Source organism: Lissotriton vulgaris, chromosome 1_1, assembly GCF_964263255.1.
Source record: "Lissotriton vulgaris chromosome 1_1, aLisVul1.2, whole genome shotgun sequence".
Lineage (NCBI taxonomy): Eukaryota > Metazoa > Chordata > Amphibia > Caudata > Salamandridae > Lissotriton > Lissotriton vulgaris.
The window spans coordinates 1402032788-1402048920 of record NC_141685.1 but is presented as its reverse complement, the minus strand read 5'-3'; the positions used below and the strand labels follow the sequence as shown (position 1 = coordinate 1402048920).

The 16133-nt window shown below is 46.4% G+C and overlaps 1 protein-coding gene across 3 annotated transcripts in view; it reads left to right on the top strand.

The window, feature by feature from the left end:
• ATXN7L1 (ataxin 7 like 1) overlaps positions 1-16133 on the top strand; it is a 423903-nt gene that overhangs the window by 282556 nt on the left and 125214 nt on the right. For all 3 annotated transcript variants that reach the window (XM_086967089.1, XM_086967079.1, XM_086967084.1), the window contains exon 4: positions 1501-1583. In XM_086967089.1, the coding sequence (XP_086823215.1) occupies positions 1501-1583 (83 nt within the window). The remainder of the gene's footprint in view (positions 1-1500; positions 1584-16133) is intronic.

Below are 16133 nucleotides of genomic sequence, written 5' to 3'. Positions count from 1 at the left end.
ACCACTTAACTACATGCAGAAACTATGGTAAAAACAATTATTTGTTTTCTACAACTCTGCTTGTTTCTGAAAGCTGGGAAGATGTAGTTCTTTGCACAGCAAAAATGCTATTGATGCCATTTTTAGAAAAGAGAATATACACTTTCTTCCACAGCAAACAAAAGATGGTTTTGCCATATTTTGGCTGTTCTGTCAGTTCCCTCAGGTGGAATCCTTGAATCCTGGGTACCTTGAGAATCTTCAAGATGTGGGGCAAAAAACAAACATTTGGCTTGTATACCTTTTGTGGAAAATAGTTCTGAATGCTTAAGATCAGAGTGCCAAAAATTCCAGAAATAGCTCAGCACTGGGGTGAGAAAAGCCTTACTAACTAAAGGATGAATACTCTTTATCAGGCCTGGCGGAGCTAGTGGAGTTTCACTCGTGGAATTCTGCTGAGTTGCCAAACCACTCCTGAGGAAATCCCCTTGGATGCTGAGAGTAGTTGGGGCAAGAACTCTTATTGTTGCCACAAGTGAGTCCCCCACAGCGGGATTGCTGAGACGTTGTCGGAAGTCCCGCCCCCTTTCTCAGCGACTCTACAAATGGGCCTCCTGGCGCAACACTGGTTGGGGGGTGAAATCCCCTTGGCTGCTGAGGGTCATTGGAGGCCAAGAACTCCTATTGTTCCCACAAGTAAGTCCCCCACAGCAGGATTGCTGAGACGTCGTCGGAGGCCCCGTTCCCTTTCTCAACCAAGCAACATAGAGGCCTCTTTGTGCACTACTGGTTGGGGGATGAAGTTCTCTTGCTACTGAGAGTCGTTGGGGTCCCCTATTGGTGAGACCTGTAAGTCCCCAAGTGAGCTTGCTGAGACTAGGGGTGAGCGCACCGGTAAATTCCGATCCGCCGGCCGATTGGCGTATTGTTTGCCAAACTCCACATTCCAAGCTAAATGACAAAACTCAGCTGGCGGAAGAAGTTTACCACCCACCCATTCTCTTTATAAAACTACACCATACTTCCAGGGGGATGTAGCTGAATTAAATATTTGATGCTTCAGCTTCTATTTTATATGAATAAATAATACAGTGTTGCTTTAGAATTGAAGCAATAGATGTGTGATTTACCACTTCAGCGGCAGCTTAGGGCAAGTTTAGTTAATATATGTCAGCAAAATACAAATCGTTGCCAATTTATAGAAAGATTAAGGGGGCCATTTAAAGTTTGGCAGAGCTGAACAGTATCCATATATCATTAGCTCAACGCCTCATCAAGGGTAGTAAGCGCTATATCAATGTTATTTCAGTTACTCCTGCTTGGCCAAACCGTGGTTTCCCAGCCTCTCCTAAATATGGAGGAACCATCAGGTTTTGCAAAGCCTCAGCTCCACATTCTGTAATTAAATCATATAAGTTAATGTTTAGGGCTACTTTTGCTAATGATTTCTTTGTTCTTAAAAATTTTGAGTTTGCACATGTAATGAAACACGTCTTAAACTAATATTTTCAATTTAAACAGAAAGAGAATTTGACCCAAATAAACACTGTGGAGTATTGGATCCTGAGACAAAGAAACCATGCACAAGATCCCTCACGTGCAAGGTAATGTTTTGACACTTACGAGCAGATGTCATGGGATATATGTGATACTGAGAATGATGCTTAGTTAAAGTTTAAAAAAAAGAATTTGTAGTAAATAGGAGAGTTTGATATATGCTTGTGTCATTCCAGTATTCTGCTCTATGTAGGAGGCTTGCTTCATCTTTGTTGTGGCTACAGGGAGCATGTTCAGTGTGTATTTTAAGTACACTGATTGCAGATTTCACCACTGTACTCACATTAGTTAAACCAGCTCATGTCATCCCGTGTCTGGTGCTGTGAAGTGATTCTTCCCCGTGAGGATTGGGTGTTAGGGGCTCAAATAGGACACATTTGGTTTGGGTTGGAGGGTGAGGAGTGCTTGTTCTCAGGGTATGTGCTGTTTTTGCCTATTTTTCTATGGACTTGGAGACAATATATACAGTGTGAAATTTCAGAAAGGGCAGAGTTTTTTGTTTCATACTCATTCAAATGTTGTAGAAATGTTTTGTTTTGGAGAACGTGATTTATTGTAGTTTTGGTTTCATTTATGTTACATGAATTGTGTGTAAAGAAACGCAGGTGTGTAGTGAAGAACCAGGTCTGCCTTCCTGTGATGTCATGGAAGGCCCTGTTGCCCTGGCTTCACTGGGCTGAGCTAACTGTAACTTCTTCTCAGATGGGTCCATCCACAATATCCATCAAATGTATTTAATAAACCTACTCTATAATATGCATAGTGTCTGCATGTCTCAACAATGGCCCACATCATAACAAGCTATAAAACGCTCCCTGAGGGAGCAAATAATAAAAATTAGAACACTGTAATGTTGGGAGCTCCATTGAAGACAATAAATCAGCAGCAGCCTACAAAAGCTGGTATAGGACGGCTGGTCTCAACATAAATGTCCTAATACACCGCCTCTACCTTTCCCCTGACACTGCAAAATATATGAATTGGGCACAGGAAAGTGAAAGACAGAGCTTGTGCAGCAGCCTTACCCCCATTCTTCCTGTAGCTGACATTGTCACTGGAGCCACGGAAGGAAGGGGAGATAATTCTGCTCAGCTCTTGGGTCTCCCCGGCACAGCTGAAAGAGGAAAAGCAGTTTAACTGAGCCCAGGGAGAACCAGAGGCCGACCCCAGTCTCCTTTCACAGCTACTGGTGTGAATGTTCAACAGTAAACAGCCTTTGCCCTGTGCGCAGCTGTTAGCTGTTGAAGATTCACAGCAACAGCTGTGAAACAAAGGCTTCAGAGCCACGGAGGGTTGGTCTACCCACTCGGTCTCAAGGAGGTCTTTGTTTTTTTATTTAATTAGAAGATTTTGACAACATGGGGCAGAATATTCTAGTAGTCTTATAAAAGTCCACTTCCTTATTCAAGGCCCTCACCTTTAGCTTGGGCCTTTACCGCTGGAGCAGGGTGTTCATAGCCGGTATAGCCCGCTACAATGGGAAATAAAGCTATATTATTGTATTTAAATAGAGCATTCTGATCCATGGCTGCCACAATTCGAATATACCTTGGAGCTAATTACACACACTCTCTGTATTACACATTTAATGTTGGAAACTCTCACAACCTTCTAAGCCCTTATTCACGCTGACTGAGATAGGAGAGTAAGTTTGCACTTTAAATTTGCTCAGAGGTGCTATAACACTGTGGTAGTATGTTGCACATTACAAATGTACCATGTTAACATTAAATATGTCACCACTATGTATACTTTTCAAACTGTGCTGTACTTGTAGAGGGACGAAAGAAAGGGCCTCACGACTTTTATCTGTATTATTATGTGAAGTGAAAAATATAAGATATGTAGAATAGTGTGTGAAGTTGGAAAGTATTTTATATATTGCTCAAACTTAATTTTTCACCAATCTGCATGCAAGTTTAATATGGCATACCTCTCTTTAGGGACTTTTTCAGAAACACCAAAGCAGTGGGGCTCATATTGTAATAGAGAGAGCCTTTTACTCCCATTGGGCTGCGCCTTCCTCTGCTGTTGAATCGAAAACGGGAGCTCTGTGGCACTTAACCCTCAGCGTAGGAAGTGAAATCTGCCCACAAGTTACTCTGAGAGGTGCTATTGTGAAGAGACGCAGAACTCATTAGAGCAAATAATGAGACATAATAAACCATTGTCCAGCCAGTGCTTTTACTTGGAAGAAAAAGTTATTTAATGGCGACACACAACTAAATGCTACACAGGAAGTGTTGAGGGAAAATGTAACATTCACAATTATCGCAGGGTACTGTGATGAGGAGGAAGTTAGTCAATCCTGACTCCAGGGCTACTCCCAGACGCCATCTGATAAGAACAGTGTGAAACACGTGAAGTTATTCCAAGACTAGTGCGGTTCAGTCTCCTTTCCCTTTCCCACGGTGGTTGAGACAAGAGTTCTAGTACTGTAAAGGTAGAGCTGTCTAAGTTATTTGTCTGTCTGCCCCGGTGTCTGGTAAAGTAATTATAGTACCCACGGCCTTGATTGTTTACTAAATGCCGAGGCGCCACTCCCTAGTGGTGTCAACCGCGAGGAAAAGCTAAACAGGGTGATTCATTCACATACAATATGCTGGGCTTCAGGCTCCCATGTACCTATTTGGAATTAGAGCATGAGAGAGTGAATTGTTATGTGGGACATGTTTTATTGCCAAGTCCTATTTACTGAGGGGAAATCCTGCTTGTGGATGTAGGAGTAGAGAATGCATGAAACCCGAGTAACAAGGGCATAAGGCATGCCCCAGCAGCCCTTGCAGGCAGAGGGCAACTGTTCAGGGCCCCGTTGTCCTTCAATGGGGCCCCATTCAGCCCAATCTCAATGAATATCTGTGAGATATGTGAAACTCGGGGGCACCTCTTCACATATTGCAGGGGGTGTCATCACTTTGTGTAACTCCACTGCAGCCGGGAACCACATGAAGGTCAACATTCTCGTACAAGACATATCTATACTTGCATAGTCAAATCTCTGCATACTCTTGATGTGTGATGCATGGCATAAGACAACATGAATGCGTTTTTCAAGAGAAAGTTGACTAGGGGGTGAGTGTGTTTGTGATCTGAGGAAGTATTTGTACCTAATTTCACCTCTGTGGACTGAGCTGGAATGCAGTGTACAAACCCTGTGTAAATCCACACCACTGACACCATGTCTGAATTTGGGTGTGTATGAAAGAGAGATTTTACTCCCTCTTCACCATGATTAGGAAGTGTTCATTTAGAGCTTTTTATGCTGGAAGTGTTTGACTCCCTTAATGGGCGATGGGATTCATTCATCGGAAGCCACTCAGAAATGATGATGTAGGAAGGAATTATTTAGTTTCCCTCTGTGTTCCTCAGTAATTATCTCAATTGTCTCGTCCGTGCTGTAAATACATAATGTATACATTAGGAAAGCACTGCAACTCAGTTATCAGTAAATATCCCTGGAGGGTCGGTTCTGTCATAAACCAATAAGTTTAAAGTTTATTGGTTATTGTGTCGACTTTCTGCCATACAATAACAAATCATAAATCAATATACAATAATAAATAATCAATACATATGTAAAATCACACAAATCAGACTCTTAGCCCACGGAAATACAGCCAATAAAAGCAGAAACGCCCATAAGGGCCGAAACTACAGGTTAGCATCCCCATAAAGTGCAGGTACGCATATAGTAAAGGATAATAGCAAAGAGCATAAACACCATATTATCCACATCATCCTTCTGACTAACAGTAGTGTGACGGCACACCCCAAATTGTATAAAAATCCCTTAAACCAACAATCTCGTATCAACCATGTTGGGCTACAGGATACAAACAGTAGTGTGCATGAATGCAGCAACTACTACTCGAGATCTTCTCTGGGTACAGGTATACTGTTGTGTAAGAAAGGCATAAGCGTCGTATACAAATATATGCATCCTTCAGTTAAACTAAGCACTCAGACTGAGTGGCCTACACTTCTAAGGGTCTTGTTCAATGTAAATTAGTTTCAAGAGGAAAGTATATTTAAACCCAAGAGAGCAGCCTGTGGCTGTATAGATAATCATAGACAGGATTGGAAAATCAAGTTAGATCAGTCGTTTGTTGGGGGAAATTGTGTTTCTGTTTGTGAAATCGATTTTTAGAAAACTGTAGACAGTTTTGTGAAATAAAGTCTAAATAATCTTTAGCTGAATAAAAATAGTGCACATGATTGTGCAGTCAAGATTGATCACTAGCTGAATTAAAATAGTACACATGATTGTGCAGTCAAGATTGATCACTATTTTGCTGAATCGAAATAGCGCACAAGATTGTGAATCAAGTCGGATGAGTTTTAGCTGAATTGAAATAGTGCACAGGATTGTGAATCTTGTCTAATCTGCTATCATTCTCATAAATACGACAGCAGATTTGCTTATGCACGTATGATAAATTTGGACCTGAAGCCTAGTTACACATTCTTCAGAAGGACATTAATACTTGACAATTGCAAATGATAATTACATTGCATTTATGTGTGACAGGTTTACAGAATATGCCGTAAATATGAGTGACTAAGGCAGCAGTTAGCAGAACCCAGTGAGTCACTGACTTTTGATTTAAGGCAAAATAATGTATGATGAACATAGTTTGACCAAAAAGGATACGAGACATTGTACCAAATTAAACGGGAAGATTCATAAACACTTACACCAGGTACATGAGAGAAGAGATAAGTGGGCGGTAGAATTGTATGAAGCAACAAATGAACTACAGATTACATGGGCATTCGAGAGTTGAATGTGGGGAAATTATCCTGCTGAGTGAGTGGGTTAATTCACTTGAATGCCTACCAGGTAGTATTTTTAATGAGCCCTTTGTATAGCAATCTCTAACTTCTACAAAATAAAATGTGGCTGTGACGTTGCCTAAGTTTAACAAGCTCTAGGTCAGATATTGCTAAAATAGATTCTGTATGATTAATCTTCATAATGAAATACTGGCAACAGTGATGGTATGGAGGCCCATTAGGGACAGGGTCGGATTGTGATCACAGTTAGGCCTGGGAACTCCTGAAAAAAGTGTCCCACATTTCTTGATCGTGCCCTTTGCTAAAAAACAATTGATTCATTTCATTGGACTCCTTTTTATTGAAATGTTTGGTAACTTTAGCATTTTAAAGCTTATAGAGCGGGTAACATTGGTAAAAACTAGAAGCACTGCAGTTTGGCCGGGCAGGCGAGGTGAAATAAAAATTACCCAATGGCCACAACACCGGATCTGGCTAGGGTTGCCACCTGGCTTGCTTTTCACTGGCATGTCAGGTATCTTTATATCCTGGCCGGTACGAAAATTAAGAAAATCACCTAAATCCCAATTTGTTTTCTCTGATCAGTATATAGTTTAAATAGTAATTGTGAGGCAAAAGCACTTTAAAATGAAGTCTAAAGTTGCCCTAATTATTTGTGAAAACTAAACCAAAGTGAAAAAGCGATGTTAAAAAAAGAATATATATTTTTTGATATAAAGATTCTGCCTTAATTATGATGCCCTAGCCTTTGCACAATTTTAAAACATGAGCAATGGCGGTTTACATCTCACATTATGATGTCATTTATACATCATTAGAGGCGGTAATACTTCACGGGGCGTGGCTTGGGCGCCGGAGGGAATGGCAGCATGAGCTCGGAGCTCCGCGCCCGATCCCCACAATAATCCTGTAAAACGGTGCGGCGACGCCCGCAATGACCCTAATTTGTATACTGGAGGCAGGGGGAATCGAAGCGGCACCCCTGGGACCATTCACGGGGCCAACCGAGAGAGTGCACCGGCAAAGGGGGAAAGCTGAGGAGCCGGCGCATGGAGGGACCTGAAATGGCGGACACCGCTGATACCGGGAGTTACTGAAGAGCGATCTCGGAAGAAAGACACATCCCTGGGAGCTGAGCACACTGGGGAGCGCACCGGACAACCGGGTGAGGCCGGACGTAGATGCGGTGAGCCCCGGGACCCCAGATTGAGACGACTACCATCCGCTGGGACGGAACGAGCTAGAGAGCCCCAAACAAGATGGCGGCGTGATCTGCGGCGATGAAACTGCAGTGTAACTAAGACCGCCGCCCTGTGGAATCCCCACTCAACTGAGGGGCGAGAGAACACCCAGGACGCCACCAGTTGTGGCGAGCTGTGGTCTGAAGGGTTGTTTTCTGCAGGCGGAATATCGGGGAAAAGCGGGGCACCCGGACCGGAGCAGTGGCGAAGGGGAATCGAGCTCCTAGCCACTACGGAGCGCACTGCAGCTGCCGCCCGTGAGCCTGAAGAGCGGAGGGCTCCCCCGCTGTTGCTGGCTGACACAGGGACGCCTGTTGGAGCCTACCGCTGCAAGACGGCCAGTGATCTCCCCTAACGGAGAAGGGGGAAATATACAGCGCGACGGGGCCGGCACAGAGAAAGCCTTGAGAAGGGCGGCAATGGGGAAAGAAGCAGCGGAATCGGAGCACCCGCAGTTGGTCTGAACGGTTTGGCTGACCCGGTGGTGCAGAAAGAACCGCCGAGCGCGGATGGGCGACGCGGAATCCGACCACAGTGAGACCCCCAGCCTGACCACAAGGTGAGGAGCGGTTAGCGTTGCTTGGAGGGAGAGCGGCCCCAGACGAGTCCTCCGCCATTGTTGGTGAGGCGAGTGGTGTATCAGCGGCCTCCGCCTGATATTGGGGGGGCCCCGGACACAGTCCACGAAATTGCGGTGGGCGGTGAGCCAAGAGTGGACGAAAGGAGTGCGGCTACCTTGTCAGAGGCAGCGCAAAGAGGTTGGACAGGGACCAGACCCCGGACAACACACAGGCCTGAGGGCGACCTCGGATCACGATGAGCGCTACAGTGGGGCACTAAGATAGTAAGGAAGAAGACCGGTGAGCAGGGGAGACGACGAGACTGCCTGACAAGCCGACCCTGGCAGGGAACTGAACCCTAACCGCGCGCAAGAAGGGAGTTACACCCTGAGACCCTTCACCATCGCCGACGGGCACAGCGGGAGCCCCCATGATATACGAATAAGAACATCGAGCCCAGCCTGACTACACGAGAAGTGGAGGTGGCCCGAGAGGACGCCCCGTGGCTGAAACAACGCAAAGCCGCGTGGAGGAAGGAAACTAACGGCCGATTGATGCCGCGGATACCCACCTGCTGAAAGGACCGAGAATGATTCTGCCCGTGGGCACACAGGTGGAGAGCTGTGGAACCGACGAAAATAGCTGCCACAAGACCGCGATCTGGAGTAGACCACGGAGGCTTCCTGGGAGCTGCAAAGCACGTTAAGAACACCAGCACGAAGGGCGATTTGGCACCATGGTAAAAAACAAGGGGAAAACAGAGGGAGCTGCGGCCTCGGAAGCGCCAGAGGGGGTTCCCACGGGGCCCTCGGACCTACAACAGTTCCAAGACCGCATACTGGAGGCTATTGCGGCGACGAGAGACACTTTGCAACAGGATATTGCACAGGTGGTGTCGGGACTGGGTCTCCTGCGAGCTGACCACGACAAACTCAAAAACAGTACACCGAAGATACCCTAAGTGAGTTGGCCACAGCCCACAAAACTATGGCGGGGAGGCTAGTGGACGCTCTAGACCGAATACAAACATTGGAGAGGAGGGCTGAGGATGCCAAAAACAGGAGCCGATGCAGTAACGTCCGAATAGTGGGAATTCCAGAAAAAACGGAAGGGGACGATATGGTCGAGTTTCTTGACAACTGGCCCAAGACCACGGTGGCACCGGAAGGCCTCTCACCATTTTTTACACTAGAACAAGCCCATCGCGTCCCGACTAGGCCGCCCAGGCCGGACCAGCCCCCAGGGCCGGTTATAGCCAAATTGCTGCACTACAAGGACAGAGACCTACTACTCGAAAGGGCCCGCGATACGGGGCCATTTCAGATAGCGAATAGCAAAGTGACACTATTCCCTGATTACACCTTTGAAACGCAGCGGATGCGAGCCTCCTTCTTGACCATTAAACGAGAATTACGAACTGAGGGCATTCCGTACTCTCTGCTCTTCCCGGCTAAGCTCCGGGTGGTGCTAGTTGACAAGACACACTTCTTCCTCACGTCGGCAGATGCATGGGCATGGTGGGAGACGTACAAGGCAGGCATGGATGGTGCCAGATTCTGAGAGGAGAAAGAGCGCTCGACAACACAGGTACGGAAATCACAGAGGATACGCCGCAGGCAGCAAGGCTCTCGGAAACCGTCTGCGTCTCAAACAGATGTGGAGAGGAAGGCCGCGCTGAAAGCAGTGGAGTCGCTGTCGAGATCTGATGCCTCCCAATCAAAACAGGGCACGGAATCGGAGGACCACGCCGCAGGGTTGGAGACGGACCAATCAGAAATACACAGTACCAAAGGCCCGTTGGTAATGCCGCAAACGTCGGAAGAGATCCTGAACATTTGACATGAAGGCGACAGGTAGTGATCATTGCTGACGATCGGAGTATTCACAAACTGAAAGGTACTGCACATGGGGGTCATGAACCGGGATGTAAGACCGCTGCTGACCATGGGGGAACACGGGGGGTGTATTTGTATTTGTATTTGTACAATACTGTGCGCTCAGGTCGTGATGCCAACTGTAACATGGACCGAGTACCTTACCAGGACAATCTCGGATCATAACCCCATGTTGATCAATTTAGACTGGGCAGTTGAGGTGTCACGCGTCCCGACTTGGAAGCTGCGGGCTGAGACATTGGACGATCCATTGTTTCACGCGGCGCTGGAGTAGGGGATAACCCAGTACTTCGCCGAAAACGAGGGGTCCATTGCCTCTAGAGCAATGGAATGGAACGCCTTTAAGGTGGTAGTTAGGGGCCAGTGCATAGGGAAACACGTAATCATGCGGAAGATATTACTAGAAGATCTGCACAAGGCAGACTCCAAGCTGCGAGAAGCAGAGAAGGCGCGACCGAGCCACCCTGAGCTCCATGACGAGGTCACCCTGGCTAGGGAGGCAGTATCAGTGGAAGTGGAGCGCCTCCGCAGCTTTGATCACAGAGCTTACACGCTCAGGGCCCATGTTGAGGGGGACAAGGCTGGGATGCTGCTGGTATGGCTAGCTAACCCCACTAAACGATGCTCCCCGATACTGGCCATTGAGGGGGAAGGGGGCCACATACATTACTCCCAGACGGAGATCCTGAACACCTTTCAGAGATATTATGAGGGCCTCTACAGGATCGCATTGGTGGGACAAGAGAATAACATTAACGTTTTTCTTGAGGACCTACAATTACCACAACTAGACCAGGAACAGGCGGACGACTTGGGTAGAGACATAGAATTGGGGGAGGTCAGGGGAGCTATAATACGGATGGCCCGCAACAAAACACCGGGATTAGATGGCTTGCCCATAGAATTCTACAGCAAATACCTAGACCTGCTGGCCCCGCGCCTCCAAGCAATATATAACGAAGCCAGAACTGCTGGCTGCCTGCCCCAATCTATGCGTGAGGCACTGGTGATCCCCTCACTAAAGCCTGGAAGGGAAAGCAGCAGCCCGACCTCCTATAGGCTACTTTCCATGCAGACCACGGACTATAAAATATTGAGTGCTATACTGGCAGCGAGGCTTCTGCAACACATGCCCGACCTGGTCCACACAGACCAGTCTGGTTTTATCCCTGCGCGTAATACGACGATAAATATTAGGAGACTCACACGACTGTTGGAGAATGCATATTCTGAAGCCCAGACACCCCTAGTCCTCTCGATAGACATTGAGAAAGCGTTCGATAGTTTGGAGTGGGAGTACCTATACAGAGCCATGGAACGCTTTGGCCTGGGGGACGGCTATATTAGATGGACGCGAGCCCTGTATTCAGCGGCAGTGGCAAGAGTGCGGGTAGGATCCCTCGTTTCACACCAATATCCGGTGGAGCGGGGCACCCGACAGGGTTGCTCCCTATCCCCTCTGTTATTCGCCCTGGCGATTGAACCCCTCGCGGCCGAGGCCCGGACTGGGAAACATTTTAAGGGCATAAACAGTAGAGGAGGTCAACAATTTATCTCTTTGTACGCGGATGACCTACTGTTATTTCTAGAAGACGTGTCAAAAGCGCTAGAGGGGGCGGAGGGACTACTAGAGCGATTTGGAGAGCTCTCGGGATTGAAAGTCAATTGGTCTAAAACTTGCTTGTTTCCTCTGAGACATGACATGGCACGGCCAGACCACCGATCCGGGCTTAACTGGGAGCCCACTTGCCTGAAATACCTAGGGGTATAGGTGTATCACACGGCGGCAGACATGCTGGAAGGCAACGTGGGCCGATGTATGCGGGCGCTGAAGGGAAGTATGGCATTTTGGGCCACACTCCCGCTCTCGGTCACTGGTCGCATTTCTTTACTGAAAATGATCGCCCTGCTGCGACTTCTGAATTACTTTCGCGCCCTCCCCATTTGGATACTTAGATCCTTTTTTCGTCAATTGAAGTCTCAGCTGACCACGTTCCTATGGGGCTCGTGCAGATGTAGAATAGCGCTGGCGACGCTCACCCGCCCGAAAGAAGAGGGAGGACTGGCGGTCCCAGACTTCGAGCTTTACTATCTTGCTGCTCAACTGCAGATTTTTACGCAGGAGGTGGCGAAAGTATACCGTGGTCCGGAGAACGAGAGAGATGGGGGTACACCGCGACATGTCCTGGCCTATATCACCTTGCAACAAAGGATCGCCCTTCGGAATCTGACACGCGAAGAACAAACGTTCAGGCTCTGTTGGAACCAGTCTCAACGCCGCGCGGGGGTACGGCACCCATATGCTCCAGAGATTCCCATGGGAATGGTGACTGCGCTCCCCCATGGTGGAGATTGGTCGCAGTTGCAGGTCTGGGAGGACGCGGGAATACAGGTTATCGGAGACCTCTACGAAGACGGGGCGCTCATCCAGTGTCAGGAGCTGCAAGAGCGGTTTGACCTACCACGAGGGGGATACTTTCTGCATGCTGCGGTAACTGGAGCCATGCAGATGCACTGGAAGGGGGGACTCGCGGAACCAACGACGACCATGGCCTGTCAGTACACCATGATGGCGGCCGAAACTTACAAGGCTGTAACATGCCTATACTCCGGAATGCTCCAGGAGAACCTGCTGCCTCTAACGGTGCTAAAGACCAAATGGGAATCGGAGCTTAATAGGGAGATCCCTGAGACGACTTGGGCTCGGTTGGTGCGACGAGCTCAGAACAGTACGAGAAACGCGTGTTTTCAACAAATCCACTTTTACGTTCTCCATAGGGCTTATATGACCCCTGGTAAAATGAAGAAGTATTTCGGGGTGGCCGAGGCGGCATGCCCACGATGAGCTTCGAAGGAGCAGAGCTGGAACATATGCTATGGTCCTGCCCTGACCTTCGGGAATACTGGCGGGCGATTGGCGATACACTAAACGAAGTAACAGACAGAACACTACAATCCGATATGGGGGTATGTATACTGCACTGGTTCCCACATACGCCCAAAAACAAAACTACAAGCAAATTCATAGATATGGGCCTGATCATAGCTAAAAGAGAAATTACAAGACATTGGAAGGCGAGAGTGGGTCCCACACACAGGCGATGGCTTAATGAGTTCCTGAGATGGGCCGCTTGCGAAAGCACACATCAGTACCAAGCAGCTCGCCGGAAATCGGACGTTAGGGCACTGGACACGGCAGCGGCATGGGAAGCATTAGTACAAGCCCTAAGGGATAGCACACTGCAAGGGAACGAGGAGGCCCTGGACCTGAACGGGGACAGCTCCCAGGACACACCGGGTGCATCACACACCTAGTTAATCTATGCCTCTTGATTTTACCCATAGACTAGAACTTAGCTAGTCCTTCTGAGTGGGTGGTGGGAATTGGGGAGGGGGAAGGTTAGGATGTTGGGGACAGTTAATAGACACTAGAGGGGCTACAAGTAGGAAGAAAGAGAAAAGCAGACATGTACACTTCCAAGCGCAGGGGTTATACTTGCTAACATATCCAGTCCTCTGTCATTTTCCTTATTATCGTCGCCCGACCTCCGGGTTGTGGGCCTAAAGGCTGTGTACAGAGCTGAATGGAGAAAAGTGCACTGAAGAGCAGAGATGGAGTGTATATGTGGCAATACATTATGTACTGTACGTCTGCAATAAAAATTACTTTAAAAAAAAAATTAGAGGCGGTAATGTTTTTTTATCGCTTTTTTGTGTTTTTCTATAGTGTGAACTCGGTCCAAGGGATCGTTGGACCGTTTTACATGAGCACCAAGTTTTCCTAACCAGACCCTGCACCCGGCAAGGAGTAGGGAAGATAAAGCTGAAATGAACCAGAAAATAGTCTGAATAAGTGAATTTCAGTGCAGGATCAACTCTAACTTTAGGAGGGTTAGAGAGCATAAGTTCAAGAAGGTGACCTGCTTTGTGAGTGGGCTCCATTACAAGTTGTTCCAAATTAAAACCTTAAAGAGAGGTCAGGAACTGCTTCACAAGTCTGTTATTCTGGTCTTTGGCATGCAGTTTGAAGTACCCAGGTACCACAAAATTAGCATGCAGAGGAGACAATTGACCCATTGTGTCAGAAAGTAATTGTAAGGAGTAAACCAAAGCGTTGGGGAAGGCGATAGATAACAGCTCCAAATAGGACAAAAGAGGGAGCTAGGAGAATAGTGAAGGCCATTCCTTCAATATTATTGATGTTCATCAGTTTTGTGATGGAGCAAGAAAAGGGGGGGCGCTGTATAATTGGCAGTCCACCCCCATTTTTCTGCAACCGGTCAATGTGTTTGATAGAGAAATCAGGAGGGATAGCCAAGTCTACGTCAGCAGCAGACCAATCCTTAAGCCAATTTTCTGTAAGAATTATCAGATCCCATTGGTTCTCATCCATTTAAGTTGAATATATCTATAGCATGTCTGGGTAGAGATCAACAGTTAATAAGACAGTCAGGGGCAGAAGGGCCGAGAGGGGCAGAAGCAATGGTATCTAATCCATTACAATGGGTAGTATTACCAACCCCACCCCCCCCTCCCCGACAAACCAACTGGATTTCCCATAAGCGTGAAAGGTGATACCACAGACAGGGCATAAGAATTCACCCCTCTCATCCGCCCACACCAGATCACAGACATGATTACAGGCGGTAGTGGGGAGGTTAAACAACTCATCCGTAGTTTAAGATAGTGAAGGGGCTTTGTGACATTGCTTACCAACTGCATGACTGGGTTTATGGCATATGTATAGATACTTACGTAAAATGTGAGAGGTCTCAACTCTCCATGGAAGTGATACAATATGCAGGCATACTTTAAAAGACGGAAGGTGCAAATCACTTTCTTACAGGAAACACTTGGTACTAGTTTAGAGGGACAGGCATTACAAAAGAGAGCTCTTCTCTCTCTCTCTATATATATATATAGATATATATATATATATATATATACATATATATATATATATATATATATATATATGTATATGTATATATGTATATCAATGAAAAAACCATAGGTTATAGTCCATATATAGTTAGGAATTTGCATTTACAAAACCTTGAAAATTCAATGAAAAAACCATTGGTTTTAGGCCATATATAGTTAGGGATTTGCATTTACAAAACCTTATTTTACTCGCATAAAACCATTGAAATTCCATATATAGTTAGATGCGCTAACTATATATCGCGCACCCGCAATCCACTGCTGATGATGTCACATAATACATCATTCATGACATGGTCAGTGACATCACTGATGACATCACTGATGACAACATCCAGTGACTATGTTTCTGTAAAGTTTAAATATGTTTTACATATTGAAGAATGAGTGGATGTATAAGTGTCTGGATGAAGAATTTAGTAGGTGCATGACTGACTGTATGAAAGAGTGATTAAATGTGTCTCACTGAGTGCATGGGTTAGTGACTAAACTGTCTTAATTTGTGCATCAGTATGTCTGTTGTTGTGTAAGCTGCTGCATGTGTTGATCAGTAGCTATAAGAGTGGCTATATGGGTTATTGATTGGTTGCCCAAGTATTTGAATGGGAGGCTGAGTGTGTGTGTGGGTGGCTGGGAGGTGTGTGACTCTCTGCATAGATGTGTAAGCAGTTGATTCACTAGGTGTATGAGTTCAAGAGTGCATGTGGAAACAGCTATATGGGCGGTTGACTGTGCATGGGTGTGTTGGTGAGTGAATGGATATCTCAGTGCTACATGTGCAAGTAAATACGTATGTAAAACACAATACATGTGAGAGTTGACATATATAAATAACTGTGGATAAGAGCCAGTGAATGTGTGAGTGGCTGTATGGATCACTGTGAGCTTGTATCAGGGATTGTATAAGAGAGTAAATATGTGTTAGAATATGTTTGAATAAGTAAGGTGTGTATAACTGTATAGTTGAGGAAATGGAGGTGTGATTGATTCTTTGCATGACTGACTAGGTGTGTGAGTAACTCCATGGATGAGTGACAGTCTGTGAGTGTCTGTTTATACTGAGTGTATGTAAGGTTATATTAGAGTCTGAAGAGGTTCATTGTATTATCACATGAGTGATGTCATCAGTGATGTCATCAGTGATGTCACTGACCATGTCATGA